The sequence below is a fragment of the Arvicanthis niloticus genome, chromosome 2 (genome assembly GCF_011762505.2).
Source record: "Arvicanthis niloticus isolate mArvNil1 chromosome 2, mArvNil1.pat.X, whole genome shotgun sequence".
Taxonomy (NCBI): Eukaryota; Metazoa; Chordata; class Mammalia; order Rodentia; family Muridae; genus Arvicanthis; species Arvicanthis niloticus.
In genome coordinates this window covers 130,151,237-130,177,284 of record NC_047659.1, presented here as the reverse complement: position 1 = coordinate 130,177,284, position 26,048 = coordinate 130,151,237, and the positions used below count along the sequence as shown (strand labels likewise).

The 26,048-nt window shown below is 49.3% G+C and overlaps 1 protein-coding gene across 1 annotated transcript; it reads right to left on the bottom strand.

Annotated features, from left to right (window-relative positions):
* Nucleotides 1-638: 638 nt before the first annotated feature.
* Lpin3 (lipin 3) lies at nt 639-24,857 on the bottom strand. Its single transcript, XM_034495268.2, has 21 exons — nt 24,734-24,857; nt 18,022-18,072; nt 13,507-13,899; nt 11,766-11,861; nt 10,633-10,895; nt 10,373-10,456; nt 9,312-9,432; nt 8,821-9,172; nt 7,476-7,575; nt 7,177-7,337; nt 6,544-6,637; nt 6,378-6,447; nt 4,719-4,811; nt 4,593-4,636; nt 3,832-3,970; nt 2,808-2,956; nt 2,528-2,614; nt 1,966-2,118; nt 1,683-1,797; nt 1,494-1,597; nt 639-1,353 (listed from the first exon to the last, which is right to left on the bottom strand). The coding sequence occupies exons 3-21, from the start codon at nt 13,696-13,698 to the stop codon at nt 1,209-1,211; spliced, it is 2,562 nt and encodes an 853-aa protein (XP_034351159.1). The 5' UTR covers nt 13,699-13,899; nt 18,022-18,072; nt 24,734-24,857; the 3' UTR covers nt 639-1,208.
* Nucleotides 24,858-26,048: the final 1,191 nt, after the last annotated feature.

Below are 26,048 nucleotides of genomic sequence, written 5' to 3'. Positions count from 1 at the left end.
GGGAAAGCACAAGTGCTTAGAGGCTGACCATTTCTACTGAGGCTACCGGCCTCAGTTTCCCCCAATGCACCCCGGGCCTGCTGTGCTGTTTGTTTCTCCCACTGCCCTCCCTGCATTCTGGCTTGTGACCATTCAATGTTTGCCCTCCACTCTGATGTGGGTTGGAAAACAGGTTGAGGATTAAATCTTTTAACTGGTCTAACGGTACTTTCTTCACTAATGGCAGTGGGAGGGAGACCTAACTGTCGTTCTGTGTCCCGTGGTGCCTTGGATCGTTGCTCGCTCAGCCAGCTGGCCACTAGACTGAGCTGCAGAAGCCAGGGCAGGATGGTCAGCAAACGCCATCTGCTGTAGCCAGGGTTGGGCTAAGCCCCCAGGAAGGGAGTAAAATCAGTAGGGACAGGCAGGAACCACACTCCAAGAGTCCTTGTATGACCCCCAAATCATTTTTCTTTTGGCCAGAGGGGCTTTGGACCATTCAGGCTTGGAGCTGAGATTTCAAGGTAGAGGAAGAAGTGATACTTAGATCAAGAGATAGGATCACAGAGACACCTGGCTTTGGAGGGTAGTGTGGGCTCCCGAAAGCCGTGGGATCGTAGTATTCCCAGATGATACATCAAGGACAGTAGTTCTCAACATTCTTAATGCTGTGATTCTTTAATACTGTTCCTTGTGTTGTAAATAAAATTATTTTCATTGCTACTTCATAACTGTAGTCTTGCTACTGTTATGAATCATAATGTAAATATCTGACAAACAGGACATCTGATATGAGACCCCTGTAAAAAGGTCATTCAGCCCCCAAAGGGGTTGTGACCCACAGATTGAGAACCAGTGGCCTAGAAGCTAGAGAATCCTGCAAGGGTCTAGTGACATATTTAATTGTTGGAGGTCAGGGCTGTACTGAGGCCTGGGGCAGCTGCCCAATCTCTGTACAACCACCTGAGCCTCACTTGGTGATGGTGCCATCTCTATTGAGATGGCTACTTCTTGTTCCCAGTTCTTCAAGTAGATGGCCTTGACGTGGCCAGTGCCTTGGTACTGGGCAGTCAAACTGATGAACAGAGCATTTGTGTTTCAAGGTGGTAGTGGTAGGGGCGGCTGCCAATCAACTTGCAGCCCTTTGTTGGGTTGACCCCACAGCACGCATCTTCTAATCCTTACTGTCCTAAGGTCCTGGGAGACCAAGGAGACCTGTCAAGGCTAGCTCAAGCCAGGGCGTCAAAGTCCACATACGGCAGGGGCTCCCGCCAATAGCAGAGGCTGCTGTACTCAGGGCTGGCCAGGTCTGTGCTGGGGCCGCGCACCACGGGTGGGAAGAAAAGCTCAACCACCTCTCCAAGCCGCTGGTACCTGTGGGCAAAATGGGCTGCACTGAGTCAGAATTGTCACAAGGCAGTGGCTTCACAGCTGGTGAGGCCCAGGATTTATCCATGAGAGGAGGTGAAATCGTGTACTGGGAGAGGCTGGGTGTGGGAGACACATGGCCTTACGTGGATTTGTGGTTCTTTATGAGTTCCTGAATGAGCTCTCCCCGGGGGTTGACTGTGAAGATTCGAGACTCAGGGAGGCCCACCTGCCTGTAGGCAAAAACATCCTGCAAGGGACAGAAAGGGTTAGGGCAGTGTCTGAGACTGCTGGGGGCAGGGACCGGGCTGCAGCTGTAAGGAGGGGACACTCACATTGGGCCTATTCCCAAAGGCGGCATAGAAGGGCTGTCTTTGGGGCAGAAACAGCTGCTTGATATCACTCAGGCAGGCAACCTTGAACACCTCCGGCTTCTTCTCGATTACCTCCCTGGAGAGTGGCCATGGTCACAGACAGGGAAGAGGGCAAAGGAAAGACAAGACACCAGAGAGTCAGAGGACATGTTGTCTGACCAGTCTTGTTAGGTACTCATGAACAAATGAGTGCTAGGCTAGAGGTGCTCTTGCCTTCCCCTTGTGTGTAAAGATGGTTGGTTACCTGTGGAGCGCAGAGAAGAGGCTGCTGGGAGACAGCAGGATAGGGCCCTTAGGAAGGCCACAGCCATGCTCGCTCACCCACCGCAAGTACCCCTTTGTGAGGTCAGCCATGCCAATAGCCCGTGCAGAGCAGTACAGGAACTTGTACCCATTTCTGGGGGTGGGAAACAGAGTCATCAGAGACACCCTCCCTATTCCCATTACCCATTAGCTACAAGAACAGCTCAATGGAGGCTCTGGCCTTCAAACCCAGAGGGCTTTGAAGGAAGGAGACTGAGGAAAGACTTGGGGGTATTCTCAACATCTGTCCCAGCTGGAACTTGAACACTGCTTTATGGGCCAGGATAGAGATGGCTTCCTGCTACCTTGTGGTCAGCAGGTAGATGACTCGGAAGAGAACTAAGGACCGGGAAGGTCTCTGTTTTATGGACTCCCCAGTCTAATTCCGTTGTGGGCTCTGGTGGTGCCCAAGACTGGCTTCCCAGGGCAGAAGTTAGGGTGGCCTAAGATACCCTATTACCCTCCAGCTAGGAACCTTGACCCAGCCAAAGCTCAGCACTCACAGATGGACTTTGTGGTAGAGACTAGTAATACCCTGATGTGTCCAGTCTTTCCCCAGCTGGGGCAGAATGTGGCCCAGAGCGTCCGACCTATAGCCAGGGGAGAAAGGTCATTTAGGCTACCCACATGGTTCCCATGCTCCACGAGTGTGTCCCAGTGTGGCTCAGCCTCAACTTGGCTCACCTGGAAGAAGGCATTGCACACTGCTCCCACACACCCAGAACAACGGGAGGTAGGTCCCCAGGCATTCCCCCAGGCTCCTCACAGCCAGATGGGTCTTACTTGGTAATAGTGCCATCTATGTCGGAGATGACCACCTTGTCATCCCAATTCCACAGGTAGATGGTAGCTTTGCAGCGGCAGGTGCCTTGGTACTGGGTAGTCACGCTGAAGACCACATCATTAGCTCCTTCATTCAGGTTTAGACACCGCTGGGGTGGGACAGACAAAAGAGGAAGGTTGATCCCCTACCTGCACTTCGCCTGCGGCTTTTGGTTGGCGTGAGCCTCTTTCTCCTCTTCCTGTTAGTTCTGAGACCCTTCCTGAGGAGTTTTACAGTAGCCACACACAGACGTGTGTATGGAAAGAAGGCATCTGTGCTGCCCTGGGACCTGCACCGTGTCTTGTGCTCCGTGGCACAAATATCAGACAAGCCACATTTGTAACTCTCTGCCTGGGTTTCGAGATGAGCCCCAAGGCAAGGGTTGGTCTTGACAGGAAAATACTTTATTCCAAAGGAGGTGGGGTACCTGAGTCCATACTCCCCTCAAGTGAGACCTGGCCCTGAATGTGATCCTTAGAGAATGATGCTGGCTTCTCTCCATCACAGCTAGGAGACCTCTGTGTCCTGGCTGATCCAAAAGTGGACAAGTACACTACAGTACCAGGCAAGGGCTGCTACCTTATACCAAGCTGGTCAAACCGTGGATGCCTTCCTGACCTTGGGGCTACCAGCTACAGAGCTCGGAATCCATGTAGTGAAGGATGGATGGGGTTGTCAAAAACCTGTTATCAGCACTGATGGCTTCAGAGAGGTTTCCAAGGTACGCTGCACTGCAGGAGTACCCTGCAGGTAGGTATTTTAGGATATGAGAGGACCTTTCCCATTAAAGCTTCTAACAGAAATAAGCTGGCCTATGAAGAAGTGAGCCCCCACAGGTATTCAAGGACAGGCAATCAGAGAAGCTGCCTATGGGGTAGATTCTGGCCTGTGGTGAACTGCACTTCATCTTGGTCCTGTGAGACCTGAATAGAATTAACACAGCCCAGCCCCTCCACACAGGAACACACTGATGCACACACTTACGATCTGATCGGAAGTGAGGCGAAGAGACTTCTTGTAGGTAGGGACATAGCCTGGAGTGGAGGATGGCAGTGGGGGGACTTCAAGGATCACAGGGCTGTCTGGGGCATCGTCATCACTGCTTAAGACTTCTGTCTTCTCTCTGTGGGCATTGCTGGCATTTTGAACCACTCCCCATGCCCAGCCACAGGCCTTTTGCTTACCCTCAGCGCAGGCACATGAGCAATCCAGGCCCTGTTCCTATCACTCTAGAGGCTGCCTTTCCTTCAGGTGCCACCTATGTGGGGTGTCTTCCCAGGGAACTGAGAGCCAAGCTGGAATGGAGGCCCAACCACCTAGCTTCAGCATGCCTCTCTAAGATGTCTAACCTCCAGATAACTTCCTGAACACACGTATCCTGGAACGTATCCCTAATCCCACTGCTTTGGCTTCAGCTGGCCCACCCTTGGTCACTCTTTCCACAAACTGGATGGCTGGGTTGCTTCCAAGATTAGAATCAAGTGTGGGCTGCGGAAGAGAGACCCTTGTCCCTCCCCTTAATATAGCAGCCCCTTTCCCAGGCTGGGAGTCCGCATACCTGTTCAGCTTTGTCATTTCTTACCTGAGGGACATCTGGTATGTCTCTGGGTCTGTTTTCCCATCTTGGAGGTGGGGTCATTTCTCAGGAAAATGAACTGGCTGGAGAAGAGGTTCTGGCCCCCTCCCCCTGCAGGCTGATCCTCACCAGGCTCCAGCCCTGAGCCCTGGCAACAGGTTCTACTCACCCCTGCTGTTTCCTGGTTGCAGCTTTCTCCCTCTTGGCAGTGTGCTGTGGGAAGAACTTCCATAAGCGAAATTCCGCTTCCTGCCCTGTGCTGTCCCTGCTCCGTGATCACTGGCCACCCACCTACCTCCTCTGCTGGGAAGTCCCTGCGTCTCCAGGAAAACCACCATCGCCCGCCCTTCCGGGGCATCTTCTCCTTCTCCAGCTTGTCCACAGTGTTCTGTGGGTAGATGATGGCCATGAGTTCTTTCTACACCACGTGACAATGGGAACCCCATGAGCCCAGAATCTCAGCCCACCCTAGAGCAAGGTACTGTTGACCTCTGGAGGCTGAAGAAAATGTTCTCCTCCCAAGAGCCCAAGAATGGCTCACGGAAGTCTGCATAGGAGACCAAAGGCCCTTTCTGCCTCATCAGAACTCCTGGCTCTAGCCTAGCTTCCAGATCTTATGAACCCATGTCCTATTAAAGTGACTGGGGTTAGAACTGTATCGGGAGAGTCTTAGAACTGGTTCTCCAAGCAGGATGCCCCCTAATGGCCGTAGTAACAAACTGTAGTCAGGATACTCTCCAATCCCAAAGACAGACACAGACAACTTCCTGAAGTCCTAACTCATGATCCTATCCCTCTCTTTGTATTCTGATCAGTATCTGATTAGGGCACCATTACCTTAAAGAAAAAGAAAAGCTGATTAGATGCATGCTAGGTAACCCACTTTGATGACCTATAGGCACATTACAGACACAGTTTACAGAACTCAAGTCAGAAGAAACTTAACTTGGGGTTTACCAGCCTGGGTGCCAGCAGGCTTAGGGGGGAGGGGGGAGGGCTCTAAAAGACCTCAAGTGGTGGGTCTGTCTGAATAAAATGAGGAGAGTCCAACAAGGGATGGGCTCTCTTTCTTCCTGTAGGTCCTAGATCTTGTCACCATATGACAGACATCACTAAAGGGATGCTGTCAACACTTAGGCATCCTTTGAGGAAGGCCAACTGAGCTAAGAGTCATGGATAAGGCAAGAGTGGGCCCTGGGTGCCTCACAGAGGGCAGAAAGGGCAGGGAGAGTCATGGGCCCCCTCTCTGTTCACCATCTACTTTCCTGCCAAGGCTTTGCCTTCAATGACCTCACAGAAAGGGCAGGTGGCTGCAGAAGGCCAGGCGATTTTCCTTCCAAGAAGGAATATAAAAGCTGGCTTCCTTCCCCCATCTGAGTATCCACGCATGCTGTTCCCTGCCTGATCTGCTCAGCACTGTCACTCATTTGTCTGACTGGTGGACACTTGTTCAGCACTCATCCGTACCAATCGGCTGAATTAGATGCTCATCTGGGTGAGTCTTTGATCAGTCGTGTCTTCCTGGAGGGTGGGTTTGTTTGGCTCATAACTCCTCAGGCTTGACATGGCACTTAGTAGGTACATAGCACAGAAAGGCTGACCAAGGGAGGAAGCCCCCCTCAGCTCAGCAGAGGAGGGGCAGGGTGGAACCCTGTTTCCCAGGCCTCATCTTTCAGATCCCAAACTCTCCCATTAAAGGTTTGTCTCAGTTTGGCCATCTGTTGGATGTTTATCCCGCTCTGATTTCACCCGAGTTCCACTGATGAAAAGCCCAAACCCAGTAGGACCCAGCCATGGCTGAGAATCGTCAGAATGACGGGTTTTGTCCACACAGGATGGGCAAGGCTTTGAGGACCTGTTTGCTGCCTCAAGAGTGGATCCAGTAACCACAAGCTCCAAGCCCATCTTTGTTCACCATCTACTTTCACGCCCCCAGTGGTGTTCTAAGCATTACCTCAGGTAAGTTCCTCTGGAAGGCTTGCAGAGAAAGAATCATGGGGGCAGCCACAGCCCAGTTGTAATGCCTAGAGAGACAGAATGAGGTGTTGGAGCTGCTGCTCAAATGAGGGTGTTGAGAGTAGGTAACTCAGGCCACCAGCCACCCCCAACCAGCTACTCACTTCTCGTTGATTTTCACCACAAGGTTTGGGTCATCCAGGAGCCCAGGATTTTTAGTGAGGTCCTCATAGGAGACCATGTGCTGGGTGAACTTCTCTGGGCACAGAGGCGGAAAGTGAGGGCTGAGGCTGTCATGCCCCACACAATCTGCTCCCCCAAACCCTCCTATCTACCTCCTGTTGGCGAGGTCTTTGACTCAGCAACATTTCCTGCCTCCTGTGGTTTTTACACCTATCCCCACTCCAGGAATTACAGGCTAGGTCAAGGCCTCCTATCAAGCATTTGTGTCAGAAAAAATGTTGTTTGAGCATGGGCACCACAGGATAGATAGTGGCAGGAAGTCCAGCTCAGCCTCACATCTGTGCTACCCCAGCCTCAAACGTCTTCCCTGACTTCTGGCTCCTAGAGTCTTCCCTGCCCTGTGGTGATCTCTGGAGGTCTCCTTGCTTTTCCTTGGCCCTGTGAGGTCATTTCTGTCCTTCAATGGCTCCTGAGTGCCATAACTATTGTCTTCCCTCTGTCCATCCACTAGGAGTCTTCATCCCTTCTCTGACCCCTGAACATCTTCCCCATCCTCCCTTGGTCCCTAGCTCTGAACTAATCCTTGAAATGGCTGGCACCATGGAGCAACATACCCACAGAGATATCTCGGGAATCAGCCAGTCCACCACAGAGGGACAATTCTATTTTGTCCACTGAGTCCAGGGTGCATTCTGCTATGTGCTCAGGGTTGGGGTTCTCCAGGAGCTTCTGGTTGCTGGGCTCACTCCACCTCCTGGCCCCCATACCACAGTCACTGAAGACAAAGAGGGCAGCAATGATAAGAATGCAAAAGAAGATGAATGTGGTCCGCTTTCCTCCTAGGCCCTTGAGAGGAAGCCTTTGACTCCACAGGCCCCAGTCCCAAACTCCCTGCCACCCAGAGCCCAGGCACCTCTTGGGGAAATAAAGTGCTACATTCTCAGAGTCCAGGGAGGGTAGATCATCCAGATAGATGTCACTTGGGCCCAGGTGCTGGTTTCTCTTCAGGGAACCTGAGAAGGAACAAAAGGACATTCACCCACCAAACATGGATTCACTGGTATGAACAACACGTGGCCTTTCTCCTCTGAATGCCCTAAGGTGGTGGTGTCCAATAGGACTCTTCTATATTGTCCAATATGGTGGCCACTAGCACACTTCAGATAGATTGGTGTGGTAGAGAAGTGGAATTTCAAAGTTTGTTCACTTGAATTATTACATTTCATTTTACGTACCTATTTACTGGTACCTTTTAAAAAGGATTTTATTTATTTTGTGTGTGCCAGTGTAGGGGCATGTGTGCCATGGCCTAAAGATGACAGTACATGTATTTAGGTCAGAGAACAGCTTGCAGGAGTCAGTTCTCTCCTTCCACCATGTGGATCCTGGGGATCAAACTCGGGTCCTCGGGCTTGGCACCAAGTGCTTTACCCACTGAGCCATCACACCAAGCTTACGTATTACTTCTTTGAGGCCTTGTGCATCCCAGACTCGCTTTGAACTCATTATGTAGCCAAGGACAACCTTGAATTCCTGATCCTCCCACCTGATCTAATATTATCCTAATTCTGGGATAAAAGCATTCACCACTGTACGCAGTTTATCTGAGACTGGGGCTCGAACCACGGCTTCCTACATGCTAGTCGATCATTTCCACCAACCCCACACCATCCCCAGCCCTTAATTATTCAACTTAATTTAGCTTCCTATAAATCAATGGCTACCAGCTTGGACACTGCAGTGCAGGGGCCTTCCTACCACTCTTCAGTAAAGACAGGCTAGGAGCTGAGGAAGGTCCAGCCTTGCTTGGCTTGCCTGACTCCCTGTCCCAGCATCCATCATCCCTCCCCACTCAAGACCGTTTTCAGGTCCCAGGCCTGAAACCTGTCTCCCACCTTGAAGGCCTAACTCACGAAGCCTGCTTTGCCTAGAATTTTCTTCTCATTCCTCCCATGGCTGGGTCTTTATTGTCTGTGTCTTGGTTACCACTCTCATTATTCAGAGAGACGTTCCATGACCACGTGATTTCACAGCCTCCATCCCCGAGCTAATGACTCTGTTCTATGTGGTCTATGCTAGGCTCTCTCTTGTTTATGCACATGTCATTTGGCTCCTCCATGGGACTGGACCCTGGCAACACTGGCCAAGCACAAGGCCTAGCATATAGCAGCTGTTTAAACTGTACCTAAAGTCCTACAGCCCACCCAGGACATAACCTGGGGCAGGGATGCAAAGAGAGAGATCCAGTCATCACTCACCTTTTCCCCTGGAGACTTCTGGATGCCCAGAGAGAGTGTGGCTCTCTGGAGTGGCCCAACTCCATGATTTAGTGGCAGGAGGGTGGCCTGCACCCCTGGAGTTCTGAGTCTTGGTTTCCTTACTCTCTGGGGCAGCAAGAGGAGAATCTACAGGAGTTTCCTCACAGTGTGCCTCCACATCAGGATGAAACGGATCAGCCCCGACTCCTGGCTGCAGCACTGGGGGTCTCAAAGTGTCCACAGCAGCCACAGAGGAAGAGGAGGAAGGGCTACGTTCCCCAGGAAGAGCACAGATTGCCTCAGCCATACTTTCAAGGACCAATGAGAACTCAGGCCGCTCAGCTTTCGCCACCTTCAACCAGATAAATATGGGAAGACAAGTTGGATGCATGTGAGCTCACAAGGTGCATATCCCAGGGACCCTGACCCTGAGGCAGAGGGGCCAGGGAGTCCCTGAAAGGCAGAGACTGGGGAAGCTTGGAGGAACTAACCTTAGGCAGTCTCCCCCAGGCCCACTGCATGTGAGACTCAGCTCTCAGAGGACTGGGCTCCAAGGACCGCAGCTCTAACTCTGAGTCACTCTTAGGGGACATTAGGTCACCCGACGAGAGGCTGCAAAGGACAAGCATTCAGAGACGACCACTGGTCAACCTGTCACTACCCCTCAATCTAGACTAACATAGAAAATCATTTTCAACAGATATTTATGCCTGTACTGAATCCAATATATATGTGTGTGTGTGTGTGTGTATGTTATATGTATATATACATATATATATATACACATACATACACATACATATACATAGAACTCTTATAAATCAACAATAAGAAGGCAATTAGATTTCAGTTCTTTAAAGCTAGATGTGATAACACATGCTTGTAATCTCAGCATCAGCTTCTGCTACGTAAGGAGTTCAAGGCCTGCTCTGGTTGTGTTATACCTTGTCTCAAAAAAATCAAAACAAATAGAATAGCAAGATGTGACTTCTATGAGATCTACTTATGTGTATGTGTGCACGTGAGTGCAGTGCCTGTGGAGGCCAGAAGAGGGCATCAGATCTCCTGGAGCTGGAATGACAGGCAAGTTGTGAGCTGCTTCATACATGTTGGAGGAACTGAACTTAGATCCCCTGGAAGAACAGCAAGTGCTCTTAAGTGTGGAGCCATCTCTCCAGCCCCAAAGATGTGACTTCTTAATGGGTATAGAGTTTTGTCCAGCATGAAAGAAGTTCTAAAACTGGTGAGTAGCTATGGTCACACTGACATTGTGAGCGGACTTCTTGCCATTGTGCACTCTGAATTAGCTAAAATGGTGAAATCCATCTTAAGAGCATTTTGCCACAGTTGAAACACTGAGTTTGATCCTTAGCCAAAACTTTATCAAAGCCAAGACAAAATAAAATAAAAATTGCCCCAAACTTGAATGTTTTACAAAAGGGAAATATAGATGGGCAACAAACCCACTGAGTGGGTCCTGAGGCATTAGTCATCACAAAGATGTAAGCTGAAAGCAATCTCACACCAGCCTGCTTCCCACTTCATCACTTACTTGGCCTGTGGGGTACACTCGCCATCTGAGTAGGGGTAGATGTCTTTAGGCTGTGATGAGGGCTCCTCTTCCTCCTGAGCACTCCTTAGGGACCACAGAGAAATGGTCACTAACAGGCAAGGGCATGGAAGCCTGCCTATCAGGACTTTAGACAGGAAAGCCCAGAGACATCAAAGCCCTTGTCCAGAGTTGCACAGCATCAGCAGAAATGCTCTGGCCTGGGCTAGTGTGCCTCACGCCTCCACCTGGTTCCTACCCACCTTGGGGACTCTGGCGTTGGCTTTTCCAGCAAGGTCAGCTCACTCTCTGCACCTGCCTCCAACTCTTCAGAACTGGAGTCGGCAGCATCCTCCCTGCGCCTGGGTTTTCTCCTGCGCCGCCTCTTTCTCCGCCCAGTGATGACTAGCCCTTCAGGCTCACTGGCTGTGCCCAGCTGGGAGTCCGAGGGAAAGCCCTCTGAGGGAAAGCCGGACAGGCCTCCCCATGGGATGGGTGAGGTGCATAGACGAGGAGGCACATCTTCCTGTGGAGAAAACAAGGGCTAAAAGTGGTAGGGCCATCAGGTTATTCAGAGCCCCGCAGTGAACTCACTTAGGACCAGGCATCGGGGCTGAGCAGAGGTGGCAGCAGTCCACACTGGCCTCAAAGCCCCCTCTAACTGAGGTGATGCAGCAGTCTAGGCAACTCCATCAGAAGAGACAGGAGCAGGGGCCCCAGACTCTCCCTGCCTCCTGTTAACACCCATCCTCTCCTCAAAGACTTAGCCAGGTACCACTTCCTCCAGGGAACTTGCCCAGACTTCAGTTCCTTGCAATGACCAAGTAATTGCATCGTTTGCTCATAAGCCAGACTTGTCTGGAACTTTTTTTAAATGTAAAGGACTCACTTGTTTTGAGCCTGCTGCATAATGTCTTGCATACAGTAGGAGCTCAGTTAAAGCTTATCAAATTCAAGCAGTTTAAACTCTTTTGTTGGCTTGGGCTAGGCCCTGCCTTCATTCTGCAAACACCCCTCTTTTCACATACACCCCAATTCTGTATGGGTCTGATACAGACTAGAACAGCCAGGCTTCACTCTTAGCGGTCCACTTAGCCCTGTCTTTTCTGAGCTTTCAATCCAGGCTGTCTTTCCACAGGCTCAGAGGGTCGGCCCAGAGGGCCCCTGCTTCAGAAACCTTCTCCAGAAAGCAGAATCAACCAGAGTACCCCACTCCCCCCACCGCCGCTGTCTGGACTGTGAATATCAGAAGCTTGAGGCCAGCCTTAAGTGACCCTCTTTATCAGATCTCTGCTGAAGAGATGTCCCTGAGGTCAGGGACAGAGCCCAGGTTCCCTCCTGGTAGAACACCAGTGAAGAGGTGACATCAGGCACAAGCCAGGAGGATGGTCCCTACCTCATCACTGTCCAGCTCCTGGACAAAGAAGGCCTCGCCACTGTCCCCCAACTTCATGTGCAAGTCCACAGGCTCTCCGTTGATCTCAATGTCCACCTGTAATGGGAATGAGGGTGGGGACTTCATGGCCAAGGTATGGGTCCTCACTCCTGCCTGCCTCCAGCTCTGAGGTAGATGGAGCATCTCCAGACTTCAGTGGCCCTGGCCTTTTGCTCATCATGAGGTCACCAAGAAAGCACCACTGTGACCTGAGTCTTCTACTTTTCCCCAGCTCCCAGGTGTTGACTGCATGGACTATGGTGAGAATTCCCATTTACTGTGGAGTGTTTTATGTAGAGCATCCTGTTTAACAACCCCTTGTAGTAACTCCTGTTATTATCTTTATAGATGAAGAAACTGAGGCTTGTTGGGGGGCGGGGTGAGTATTTGTGAGGACCTACGAAAGGTCTTCAACTACACTCTAGTCTCTCTGTGTTTTGTTTCATGCGTGTTTACATGCGTCTGTACATGTTTGTGTGGGGAGGTCAGAGGTCACTCTCACGTGTCTTATTTTTTGAGACAGGATCTCCCACTGAATCTGAAGCTCACCAAGACAGTAAGGCTAGTGAGCTCCAGAGATCAACCTGTTGCTGCCTCTTCGTGCTTTACATATTTATACTGTAAATTACAGACGTATAGTGCACCTTGCTGTTGATATTGGAAAAGTTTTCTGGAAATCCAAAGCCCAGGCATCACAAGCTCTTTGTTCATTTGGCCATCTGCCTAGCCCTACGGTCCAACCTCTTACCCCGAGTACCTTGTCTCTTACAGATTATAACTTCCTGTCAGGGTTCTGAAAAATTCAGTTACCTCAACTTGCTGCTCACACATGGACCCGGGTGCAAAAGGAGGTCATGTCCATCTGAACTTGAGGAAGTGGATGTGGCTATGGCCCTACTAACCCTTGTCCCCACACACCTGGTCTCAAAGCCACATTATCAGTTCCCGTTTACTGTTCCAAACTATTCCACTTCTAGCACTAGGCATATAAAAACCTGTCCATCCCTAAAGGTGACGTGACTTTGTTTGAAGACTTGAGGTGATTTAGCACGGTCACAGGAGAAGCATTAGTAAGTTGAGTTAGGCCTGGTAGGCACCGCATGTGGTCCTACTCCTCTGGGCTTCCTACCTGAGAAACTGAGAATCTTCCGGATCAAAGCCCCAAACCAACCCAAAAACCAGTGAGGATGGGTGAGGGGTGAGGTGGCACAGCTGGAAATGACACTTGCCGTTAAACTTAACAACCTGAGTCCAATCCCTGGAACCACACAGTGGAAGGAAAGGACCAACTCTCACATTGTTTTCTGGCATCCACAACTTATGCACGCACGCGCACGCACACACACACACACACAATGTGCTCACACACACAATCATATATACATACATATACAAGATAAATAAAATAAGGTAAATTTTTAAAGAAAATTCATTGAGGGGCAGTGGTGGCTCACGCCTTTAATCCTAGTGCTTGGGAGGCAGAGGCAGGCGGATTTCTGAGTTCAAGGCCAGCCTGGTCTACAGAGTGAGTTCCAGGGCAGCCAGAGCTACACAGAGAAACCCTGTCTAGAAAAACAAAAACAAACAAACAAAATTCATTGGAAAGAACAAAAGAAAAGAAACAGGGATGCCCACCCCTATATCCCTACCTTCAAAAGCCCACCCCGATGAAGCAAGCCAGACCATGGGCCAAAACACTCACCACCTTCTCCCGTGACCGCAGGACACCCAGCTTGCCAAACCGCACATGGAACGGTGAGCACCGGAAGGAGCCATCCATCTGCTTTACCACCAGCACATCGATGCCACCGCTCAGTGTGGCTGGGTTCAGGCCCCTGTATAGCTCCTTAACTGTTCCAAACACTGTCTCTGCCAGCTGCCCAACATAGTTCATGGCTGCTGCTGGCCAAGAGCTGGGATGTCCAAGCTTACGTTGAGTCTAGCCCTTGGAGATGGAACGCGCCTGTCCAGGGATAGCAGCCGTGGGATGGGAGGATATCCAGAAGACCTGGGCCTATTAGCCGTGGCTGGCCCACAAACCTACTGTGGGACCCTTGGGCAGCTGGCTGCCTTCTCCTACTGCCAATCTCCACATCTGTAAAAACAAGGACTCGGGTGAAACAATAGCTGGGTGCCCGTGCCTCTAAATGCTATGACTCACTGCCGTGCTCATAAGTACTCCCTAGGTATGGCTCATCTAAACCTCAGGACAACCTTGCAAGGCTGGCTGAGCTGGTGTTATTGATCCTGTTTACAGATGAACCAGGTGAAGCTTGGGAAGGTGGAGGGACTTGCCTGAGGTCTCACACGTATAAAAGAGGGAACCTGAGGTTCAAGTCCAGGGCTGTGTGACTCATGTCCAGAACCCTTGGCAAGAATAATTGGAAGATTTGCTGTGTAAACAAGACATTGTGGGCAGAGGGGAGAGCGACCTGATCCAGGTAGCCCTGCTAAAGGAAGTCTTCCATTTATGAAATGGGTCCAGCTAGTTTGCTGCTCCCTGGTCCTAGAAATTGAGTGGGTTCTTGCATATGAACTCCGGGTACCTAAATCTCTACTGAACCCTATTAATAGCCCAGACTCCAAGTAAGGTCCCTGTGTAACTTAAGCCCTGCAACCCCTCCTTTTTCCTGGTAAGATGAGGCCCACAGCCCTACTCCAGGGTCTTCAAGCATTGTTTTCAGTCAGTTCCTAGCTTCAGACTGGAATTCAACCAGGCAGGGCCTCAGAGCCACATGCTGGCCAACACTGTTCTATATCCCAGCAGGACTGGTCCCTCCAGCTTCCCTGTATGAGGCAGGGTGGGGAGAGGTGAAGGAGGAGGCTTCAGTGGCAAAAAAAAAAAAAAAAAAAAAAAAAAAAAAAGCCAGGGCTATAATGAGAGTCATGACCAAGCTGACATAGTGTCCTCTCACCCTGCTCCACCTGAACCAGACTCAGCTCATCACACCTGTTATATTGCCAAGTAAGGGACCTACTGCTCTGGCTTCGAGGACTGAGAACCAGACCCAAGACATGGCAATAGGTCACCCTCCTTGCTCAGATCTTGCCTAAGAATTCCTGGAAGACAAAGGTTTGGGATCATCTTTCAAAGAAGCTAAGTGATAGACTACGCTTTATGGAAATAATAGAGCATAGACTATGTGTGTGTGTGGGGGGGGGGTGAGCAGGAAAGATGCTATGACTCAGGTCTCCTGACTTCCTAATTAGTCCATAGTCCCCAAACCATACCACAGAGAGCAGCCGCCTCTGCACAGCTCTGTGATGCACCAAACTTGGAATGTGGTCCAGGAATTGGCAGCATAAGTGTCACTGGGAGCTTGTTAACAGATGTACATCTGAACAAAGTCCCTAGCGGTGCTTGTACCCTTGAGCATTTGATAGGAGCTATCTCAGTGTTCCCAGTTCGTAGTGACTTTTGGAAACGTCTGAATGATCAGACCCCAGTGGGTAACAGTTTTGAGGGAATGCTGCTATCTGATTGGTTCTGGAACCACAGACAGGGTACAGGCTTTCCTCTGTGTCAATAGATGGTGCACTTCAAGAAGACTCAGACAGATGAAGTGATTTGTCCAGAGTCACAACTCAGTCACTGTCAGAGTGGAGATTAGTACCCGGGCAGTCTGGTACCCTTGCCCACAATGCCCTGTGGCCATACATGATCTAGGCATCTGATAATAAAGTCTTGACCTAGCCAGCAGGAGGCTGAGTCAAAATGGGGTGACATTAAACTCTGGCTCCGTAATGTCACTCAAATCCAGCAACAATTTTTTCTGCGAGATACCCATTGGCTCCTCAGTGGGAAGCTTCATTCTGCTCTAACACAGAGCTCAATGACTACAGACTGAGACAGACTGATAGGACAGACACCTGTCTGTTGAGCAAACCTTTAGACCAGTGAGTCTAGGAAAAGCAGAGAAAACCCAAGGGTTTCCAGGAATAAGAATGGGCTGCCCAGGGTAGGGACGGGAACAAAGTGTCACAGACCTGCTGGGAGTGGAAGAACTGGGGAAAAGGTGAGGGTGGCAGGCTTGGTTTGCTCTAGCAGAACTCCTCAACTACGGTTCAGAACCATAGCAGAGTGTGTGTGTGTGTGTGTGTGTGTGTGTGTGTGTGTGTGTGTGTGTGTGTGATACCAGGAGGCTCCCAGCTCCCATCCAAGGTTGTGGCAGCCAAAATTGTCTCTAGATGTTAAATGCCTCCTAGGAGTGCCAGGGATGTAACCCGGTGGGAGAGCACTTATCTTTTATATGCAAGGCCCTAGGCTCAATCCACAGCACTGCAAACAAAATCAAATGTCTCCTTGGGAGAAAAACCATCCTCAGTGGAGACTCACGAACCCAAGAAAAGGAGCTGGATGGCAGAGGTGGGTACATGGGATGGGGTGTCACTAGAATTACTCGGGTCCATTCATGGGCTCTCACCCTTGTACAATATAGTCAGACCCATCTCACTCTCTAGAATTCTACTTGCTTGGGCTTTGGGTACCTCTAAGTAAAATCCTACCCCTGCCACATCCACCCCTAAGAAAACTTCTTTTTGGCCTTTTTCTTTCTCGACTGTCCTACTGTTTAGGTTAAGGTTTTATTACTAGATACTCAGATCACTGATGGCAGCAGAACACTGTGGGTAAGAAACCACAGTGGCTGAGTTCTAACCCATACCCTGCCCCTTTCCTTCCCAGCTCTGACTTTGGGCAAATTGCTTCATTTATCTGAGTCTCTCTCTCTCTCTCTCTCTCTCTCTCTCTCTCTCTCTCTCTCTCTCTAAGTATTTTTGTTTAAAATTTTTCTTTCTGTACATTGGTGCTTTGCCTGCATATATGTCTATGTGAGGGTGTCAGACCCTGGAACTGGAGTTACAGACAGATGTGAGTTGCCGTGTGGTTGCTGGGAATTGAATCCCTGTCCTCTAGAAAACCAGCCAGTGCTCTTAACCTCTGAGCCATCTCTCCAGTCCCTATTCATCCGAGTCTTAATTCCCGCTTCTTTGTGTGAAGATAATATCAGATAGGCATGAGTACCCACTGAGATAATTTGCATACAGTCCTGTTGTACAATAGGTGTTACGCCTGTGTGTGACATCTAGCACTCTTTTTTAGAATTGTGACTGTTCCACTCGCTCAGGCTGTGGGCAGTGTGGTAGGGCAGCTTCTACTTGCTGTTAACAGTTTAGTCACAACAGGCTGCTGCCACCCAACACTATGACCAGTGGGAACCTTACTATTTACAAGATGGACAGGTGAACTCCAGGCCTTGTAGAGTACCTTGCTCAAGCCAGGCTAGATATATTCTCAAGGTTCCAGGCCTAGTTTGCCTCTACCACAGGGAAGCCAAAACAAGTTGCTCTGGACTCTTAGGACCCCAGATTTTGAGATGGGGGGGGGGGGTCATGGAGTGGGGATGACTTTCCAATGGCCACCATAGAAAGTAGGGGTATAAGGAGAGACCCTTATGCCAGGGAAATGGTCTACCACTAAATTACAATTCCCCAGCCTAGGGTGGCAACTTCTGCTGCCCCAGGTGGGGGAAAGTGCCACCTCCCCTCCCCTCATTGACAGGCAAGACAGGCCTGGCAAGGGCCGGGACATTCCTTTGCAACTGAGGACTCTTGGTACCAAGGACACGCCGTCAGTCTGCGGCAGCCTCCCTAAAGAGTACTGGTGTCCCCTCTCCGGCTTCCTAGTCTTGGCTAGGGAGCTCGCAGCCTGGAAAAGGGGCAGGAAGGAAGTGAGGCCATTCCTCTGTTACTCTTTCCCTAGCTCTATGTGGACTCTGGCCCTTGAAGTGAAAATGAGATAGAACAGAGTGAGAGAAAAAAAATTTTTTCCTTGCCCACCTAGATTCCTTCGTAGAAACTCCCCTCCCGTGGACCATGAGACCCAGAGTCGCTGCCTCTACCTGTACGCAGAGGTTCCACAGGTAAGTATCCAGGTCCCGGCACTTCCGCTTTCTCGGAGACCCGCTGAGATCCGGTCTCCACTCCTTCCACCAACCAGGTGCGGCTTTCACTGTCCCCGGTCGGTTCAGGCTCCACCCCTTACTTCAAAAGACCCCGCCCCCGTCCCGTGCTCACACTCAAGGGCGCCCTTTTTCCTATGGAGCCTGGGGAGCACCAGACTTAGGGTCTCTGACCCGTCCCCAACCTCACCCGTGGCCACAACAAGCTGCCACGACAGGAGCACGAAAGACAGGACTTTGAAACCGCGTCTACCTACCTGACTCTGTGACCTTGGGCGCACCTCCCACCGATTTGAGAGGAAAGCTACCTGTAAGATAACATGAATGACTTTGTCAAGTGCTTGTCGCTTGTATTTCCCATCCCGAGAACAGAGTTCCTTGATCCCTTTCTAGCCGAGGTCTAACTACCTGTATGCTCACAGTTTTAATGTCTTATTTGCTCAATTAATGTCAACCTTGTTTGTTTTTGCAAACAGATATCAAACTCGGTGATTCATGCAAAGAGATCTACCACCGAGACACCACCCAGCTTCAAATGTCCTCTTTAAGTGAGCTTGAACGCCTTCAGAACAGATCACCTTCATGCGCTCAGTGCCATTGCAAACCTGCTCAGTCATCTATCAGACACTTTAAAGGATGGGCAATGCGCTTAATACTACCACGGGCCAGCAGAGGGCAGATGGTGACCAGTCTTCTCACCCAATCACACTTTATCACCACCCAACAAGCTCAAGAGCATGTCAAGTGAGCAGATTTGTAGGCAGTAAAACCAAGGGGCCAGGGCCAGCCAGGAATGGCTCTGATTCAAAGACCTCTCTGACTACCTGTATGTATCAGCCCTGCAAACTGGATAACATAAGAAGCTGAAGGCATTTGTTCTGAAAACCACAGTCAGGCTTTGCCTAAAAGATGGCTCCATCAACCAGCCCTGCATGATGGCACACACCTTTCTTCCAGCACTGGGAGGCAAAGGTAGGCAGATTCCAGAGTTTCAGGCCAGCCTGGTCTACAGAGGGAGTTCCAGGACAGCCAGGGAGACAGAGTAAAACCCTGTCTGGAAAAGCCAAAATGAACAAACAAACAAACAACAACAACAAAAAAATGTTTCAGCCAGTAAAGGTGCTTGCTTCAGAGTTGGATAACTGTAATCCACACTTACAAGGTGTCTCTGGCAGGCTGTGAAGCCACTGTACACGCTGTGCAAACACTTTACATCAGTGGTTCTCAACCTTCCTAATGCTGTGACCCTTTACTACAGTTCCTCATGCTGTGGTGACCTCCAATCATAAATATTATTGTTGTTACTTCATAACTGTAATTTTGTAATTTTGATACTGTTAAGAGTCATAATGTAAATATCAGATATGCAGGATTATCTAATATGGGACTCCTGTGAAAAGATCGTTCATTCCTCCCCTCTCCCCAAGGGAATCGCGACCCAGGAGTTGAGAATCTCTGCTCTAAATAAAATCTGTTTATTCATTTTAGGGTAAAGCCATAAAAAGACAGACCTAGAGGGATGGGAGTGGAGAACTGGGAAAAGCAAGCTATAGAAAGGTCTGGGTGGTGAGGAGTGAGAAGCTGTTTCTCCATAATGTGATCCAAGATGACAGAGCTTGTTTAGAAATGACTGGCTTTTGTTGTTCTTCCCATAGTATCTAGTTGCTATCTCAGAGGAGCCCTGCTGGAGGCACAGCAACCTCAAGGCCACCCTTGGGGTTATGGCATGCCACAAGATTGTCCATGGCACCATTATATATAATGATTACATTTGATGGTAAAACCCTGGAAACAGGAATTCTCAATGAAGGAATGTAAGAAGGTAGGAGAGACCACAGACTGAGACTTCTGATGCCAGAGTCAGGTTTCTCCTTGTTTACAATTGGGATCTCACAGTCTTTAATTCCAGTTCTCAGGAGGAGGAGGAGGAGGTACACAGATCTTTGTGAGTTTTGAGGCCAGTCTGATCTTCATACTATGTTTAGGACAGCTAGGTCTTAATAAAGATCAGAAAGAAAGAAAGAAAGAAAGAAAGAAAGAAAGAAAGAAAGAAAGAAGAAAGAAAGAAAAGAAAAGAAAGAAAGAGGAAGGAAGAGAAAGAAACAAGAGAAGAGAAGAGTTGAGTTTTCACTATATAGCTATATAGAACAGGCTGGCCTCAATACAGTGGGTCGGCCTGTCTCAGCTTCCATCCGAAGTGCTGGGATTAAAGGTGTGTGCCACAATACCCAGCCTAATCTAATGTTTTTATTCTTAATTTTACTTGCAAGATGGTGATAAAATTTACCTTGCAGGATTATATTCTGGAGATCTGATAACCAGTGTTCCTCCGTCTTGGTTATATATTTAAATCCTCATTCCCTTGACAAAGGCTGACCACTGCACGGAGATTTCAAAACCCCTTGTAGTTTTACTGAGCTAATTGCTGAGCACAGCACAAGGTGCTTTATTATTTTTATGTGTCTGGGTGTTTTGCCTGCAAAGACGTGTGTGTGTGTGTGTGTGTGTGTGTGTGTGTGTGTGTGTGTGTGTGTGTAATCATCCATGTACAGTGCCCCCAAGATGCCAGAAGAGGGCACTGGACTCCTGGGACTGGAGTTGGAGCACTTGTGAGACTCCATGTGGGTTCTGGAGATCAAACACTGGCTCCCTGCAAGAGCAGCCAGTGCTCTTCACCACTGAACCATTGCTCCAGCCCTCATGACTGGCTTTTTATGTGGGTCCTAGGGATTTAAACTCATCTTCATGCTTTCAGGGCAAGAGCTCCTACCATTGAGATATCTCCCCAACCCTTTCTTTTTATTTTATGTGTATTTGTTTGTTTTGTTTGGCAGGGGGTGGGGCAGGGCAAGCTTTCGCTATGTTGCCCAGGATTACTTCAAACTCCTAGGCTCAGGTGACCCTCTGGCTTCAGCCTCCTTAGCAGCTCTAACTGCAGGCTCACAGAACCATGACCAACTCTCAGCCCACAGTTTTGAAGATGAAGCACAAGTTGTTTTTGTTGTTCTTTATTAAAGGCGTAAAAAGTTCATAAATTGTTGCAGAAATTGGATTTGCACCAAGCTTGGTTTTGGAACTCGGAATCATCTAGAATGTGGTAATTACAGAGGAGTGTAAATGGGTAAGAGGCAGTCTCTGGTGATCTTACTTGTCCTAATACCCAGCCAAGCTGACAAAGGCAGGAGCTATCCTGCTCTAGCTTAGACCTTATATCACCATCATTGGGGTAATCTTTTAGTCTGAAAGGATCGTGTGTACTGCATTTGCTTTTTGCTCCTCTTCCTGGGTGGATGTACTAGCTTTGACCTATACCACTGCTGGCTATCATTTCATAATAATCCAAGATTAGAGGTGGCACTGCCTTTTGTAGCCTATATATACGCTTCTTAATCCACAGGCAGGTTCAGTGACTATTTTCTTTGCCCCACTACTTCCTTGCGAGTGAACCCGATCTGAGGTGAATGGAAGCTTTGAGCCAGGCCTGCAGCTGTGATCACATGTCATAAGCAGCAAGACTGGCTGCCAGGAGCAGAGCCTCTGCAGTCCTGGTGGGACAGAATACAGCAGTAGCCAGGAGCATAGCCTCCACAGTCCTGGTGGGACAGGATACAGCGGTAGCCGTTATTGGTTTTCCTTAGGGAGCAGGCATGAGAAGTTGGAGGCAGACAACTGGTATATTGCTATTAGCAAATAAAACCAAATGATACTAGTTACATTTTGATTTTAGATATATGTTTTTAGTATGTCTCATGTAATATTCATTATTTATCTAAAATTCAATGTTAACTGCATGCCCTCATTTTTTCTTTGTTAAGTATGGTAAACTCATGTCTGCCCAAATATCTAAGTTCACAGCAACAGTCTGTCCTGTCCAATGTCTCTCCCTCTCCCCCTCCCCCTCCCCAACCCCCTCCCCAAACCCCCCTCCCTCTCCATGTTCTCATTGTAGATCCCTGGCATGTCTCTCCCTCTCCCCCTCCCCTTCCCCCTCCCCTTCCCCCTCCCCAACCCCCTCCCCAACCCCCCCTCCCCCCCATGTTCTCACTGTAGATCCCTGGCTGGCCTGGAACTCACTATGTAGACCAGGCTGACCTCAAACTCTTAGAACTCTGCCTGCCTCTGCTTCCCGAGAGCTAGAGTTAAAGGCTTGTGCAGCCACCGACCCCATCAACACCTGGCTTTGTTTTCTTTTGTTTTGTTTTGTTTTAATTGAAGACTGGTCCTTATGTTTTCAAAACAAGCACTTTACTGGTTGCTCCAGCTCCCTAGCCTCAGATAGTGTTACTTAGAGAGAAGTCCATGGACCAACATCAGTAGTAGTTCCTGCGGACTCATTAGATATTCACATTCTCAGTCCACCCACCAGACAGACCTTAGTGAGTCAGGAACTTTGGAGGAGGGGTTGGTAGTTGGGATCTTAATAAGTCCCTCCCCTTCTCTCCCATACCCTCGTCCTACATTTGGACGAGATTTCATTTGAGATCTGAAATGTGTAAGAAATGAAATCTCCACCCAGGCAGAGACATAAAGCGCAACAGAGGCTTCCAAGTAGGTTGTTATGACCTACCAACACCAGACCTGGGCCAGGCCCTAAGCATGCCACGTGGACTTCAGTCGTGGGTGCTAAGTCTAAGAAAAGGAACAGATGCCAGTCGAGTAACTGCCGTGTAAGGCAAGTACAAGTCCAGGAGCCTATAGCCAGATGAGATGGGTCCCAGAGCATTCTCTAGTACACATGTAGGCCTGAAAATTAGAAGATGGCTGGAGTATTGTGGGGCCTGCCTTATAGTATAGGAGGCTGAGTGGTGCTAACTGAAAGGAGGTTGGTGTTGGTAAAGCAAGTGAGGAAGGCGATTGTGATGCTCCCTGCCCTAAGAGCAAAGGAGAAAACAGTGGATAGTGTGGAAACCCTCTGGCTTTTAGGTTAAGGGAGCACTGGGGAAAATGGAAGGTGTGGGGTGAGGAGAGACCCACAGGATGTTAGGCTTTCTCATCCCTTAGATCGAAAGAACCTCTGCCCTCAAAAACATCTGCAGAGATTCAACTCCCAGTTACATCCACCAGCAGGTTTTGAAACCCAGCCCGTGCTCTGGGTGCAAGGCCTGCTCTTCCAGGGTTAGCAGAGGGGGAAGGGCCTGGGGAGCCAATTCTCAGGTCCCACCCCTTCTAGGCTCTGCCTCTGCCACCCTTGCCAAAGAAAAGCCTTTGGTGCCAGCTGAGGACTGACTAGCCTGGCCATGGTGCCTGCCAGTGTCCAGCCTCCAGCTGCCTTTCTCAAGAAAGACGTCAGATGGCCGAGTCTCTTTGGAACTTGACAGTAATTTCTGACCTAAGGAGGAAAACTGAAAAATCAGACCACTGTGTAAAATGGAGCTTTCTGTGTCTTAAAAGAAAATTCTCCAGCAAGCTGGGGATGCAACTCTGTCAGCAGAGTACTTGTTTGGAATGCACAAGACCTTGGGTTCAAACCTCAGCAATCCATAAATTAGCAAGGTAAGACCGGGCTAACACCTTTAATCCTAGCACAAGGGGAGGCAGAGTCTGTGAGTTGGAGACCAGCCTGATCTACAAAGTGAGCTGAGGACAGCCAGGGCTCTGTTACATAGAGAAATCCTGTCTTGAAAAACAAAACAAACAAAACAAAAAACTGAGCAAGATAGAGGCAGGAGGGTAAAAGAATCTCAAGGTCCTTCTCAGCCACAGAGTAAGTGTGGGTCAAGTCTGGATACAAGAGACCTTTTTCTTTTTGAGACTAGATCTCATTATGTAGTTTTGACTGGCCTGGGGCTTGCTTTGTAGATCAGGCTGGCCTTGAACTCACAGATACCCACCTGCCTCTGCCTCTGCCTCTACTGGGGGAGGGATTAAATGCATGTGCCATCGTGCCCAGCCTGAGCCCTTTTCTTAAACATGACTTAACAGGCCTGTTTCTGCCACAGGGCTCAGCTCTGGCTCTGGCTCTTACTCCACGCAGGAATGCACTCTGTATGCCTTTCTCACAGCTACATGAGACTCCATGGAGTCTGCTCTGACTCTCCCCAGCTATGCCTCCCTGCTCCATTCTTTTCCAGCATGGAGAACCTCTTCCTTCTGTGGGTGTAGGGAGATGGCTTAGTGGGTAGAACGCTTGCTGAGGCCTGAGGACCTGACCTGAGTCTGGAGTCACGCCCTTTACATGAAAGCCAGCTGCTGCAACGACATGCGTCTGTAACTCCAACCCCTCTGGGTTGGAGGGGAGAACAGAGGGGTAGGGGAAAAGCAGTAGTGGGGATAGACCCAGGACAAGCCTAGGGCCTCTCTGGCCAACCAGTAACAGCTTAAGTATCTAGTTCTAGGTTCAGTAGAGAAATTATCTCCCAAAATAAGGTAGAGAGAAATGAAAGAAGACACCCAAAGTTGACCCTCTGGCCTCTACCTATGTACACACAATGAGCACACCCACGTATCAGAGTGAGCACACATGCGTGACACACACACAAGAATCACTCCCTCACATGCTATCATAATTTACTCCTTGATGATAGCTGGTGTTTGTCTCCCTCCACAGGAATGTGGACCCTGGGAGGACAAGATGTTTGGTCTGTCTTCACTAATATATCTTCAGATCAGGGTCTGGCACACGCTAGGCCTCCAATAAAAATTAGTGAACCTGTAGTTACGCCTTGGATTGTCCTGTCTCCGTCTCAGTCTTAGCCCCTTATAACTGCCACTGGCCTCTGTTTCCAGGACGCTGAACCTCCTCCAGGGAGCAGGAATTGTCTGGTGTCTGCCTGCCTTGGGGCCTTGAGAGGATCCTGGTTGTTTGACCTTGTGTCCCTGCCAAGTTGCCAGCATGTGTGAGATGCTAAATTCTAGCTTATTGTTATTATTGATTTTGAGAGCTATGATAAGAGGGCAAAAGGACAGCAGACAAGAAGAAGGAGGGGACAAATGGATGGACGATCAGAGTTGAGGAGAAAATGCACTCACGGCTTTCCCGAGCTCCCAGTTCTGTGTTTTCCAGCAGTGCTTAGAGCAGCCAGCGGCTAGCCAGGGCTGTGTGCCATGTACTATGAGCTATGAGCCACGTGGCAGAAACAGGCCTGTTGAATCATGGAACGCTCAGCTTCTACTGGCTTGTAGAGTTTGGTGTGTGGAGTCTTTTTGCTTTTTACAGTCCAGCTGTCTGTAATGATTTCCTTCCCGTGGCCTTGTTCACCAAAGTGTCCCTGAGTGACTAGCTGAGTCACTGCATTCCTTGCTGCTTAGGACACTGGCCCAAGCACCAAGGACCAGTGCTTTCATGGAGGTGGAACATTCGTGGGTTGCTAAAGAGTGCCCAGGGAAGACAGAACAAAGAACACCCATCTCTTACTTGCACCCTTCCCTAGAAATATAACTTAGAAAACAGGTACAAGTAAGTGAAGTGGAAATTTCTAGTTTCTATAACAACTCAGTTGTGTCACGTGATGTTTTTCGAGAAGCTGTCTTGTGAGAGGGCATGTGACGTTCTGCCGAAAACAGACCCTTGAGAGATCGAATGTTGTTTAGAAAGAATGTAAATGGAACCCCACAAATAGTGAGAGAACGCTCTTGCATTGCTACACCGCTTTACTGGTCTTCACTGGTCTTTGCTGGTCTTTGCTGGTCTTCATTGGTCTTCACTTTATAAAGAGAAATGTGGCAAAGAACTTCTCGTGGTATTCCGGCTGATTCTGGCCGCTCCCCTAACTCCTGCTGATTCAGAAGAGCCTTACTGTTTTGCTGCACTTGGCCGCTGCTACTGATTTGTGCTTGGTGTTGCTATTGAATTAGATTTCTGGGATCCAAACAATGAAAAGTGGAGTCACTCCAAGGAACTACTTCTAAACAGGTCCACAACTCTCTTTTCATATTAACCTTCTTTCCCCCCTACCTCTGGTCAGTGAGTTAGAAGGGAGGTTGAGGCATTTAAGAACCCTAAATAATGTAGGCTTTGAAAAAATAATCTAAGCCTGCAAATAAGCAAGCCATTCCATTTGCTAAATCACCAGGAAATGGCCACAGCCTGAAGACTTGTTTGTCAGTGACCATAAGGCCAGTGCCAAATTGAAATGGGTGGGGCATGCTAGAAACCAAGGTTCATCCCTTAGCTGCAGTGTGAAGATCTGAAACTCAAATGTAGAGAATTCTTTTGGCCACCTGGTGGGACTATCAACATATTTAGCCCCTCTGTAATACCTGAGTCAGTTTTTAGCCGGGCAGTGGTGGCACATGCCTTTGATTCCAACACTTAGGAGACAAAGGCAGGTGGATCTCTGAGTTT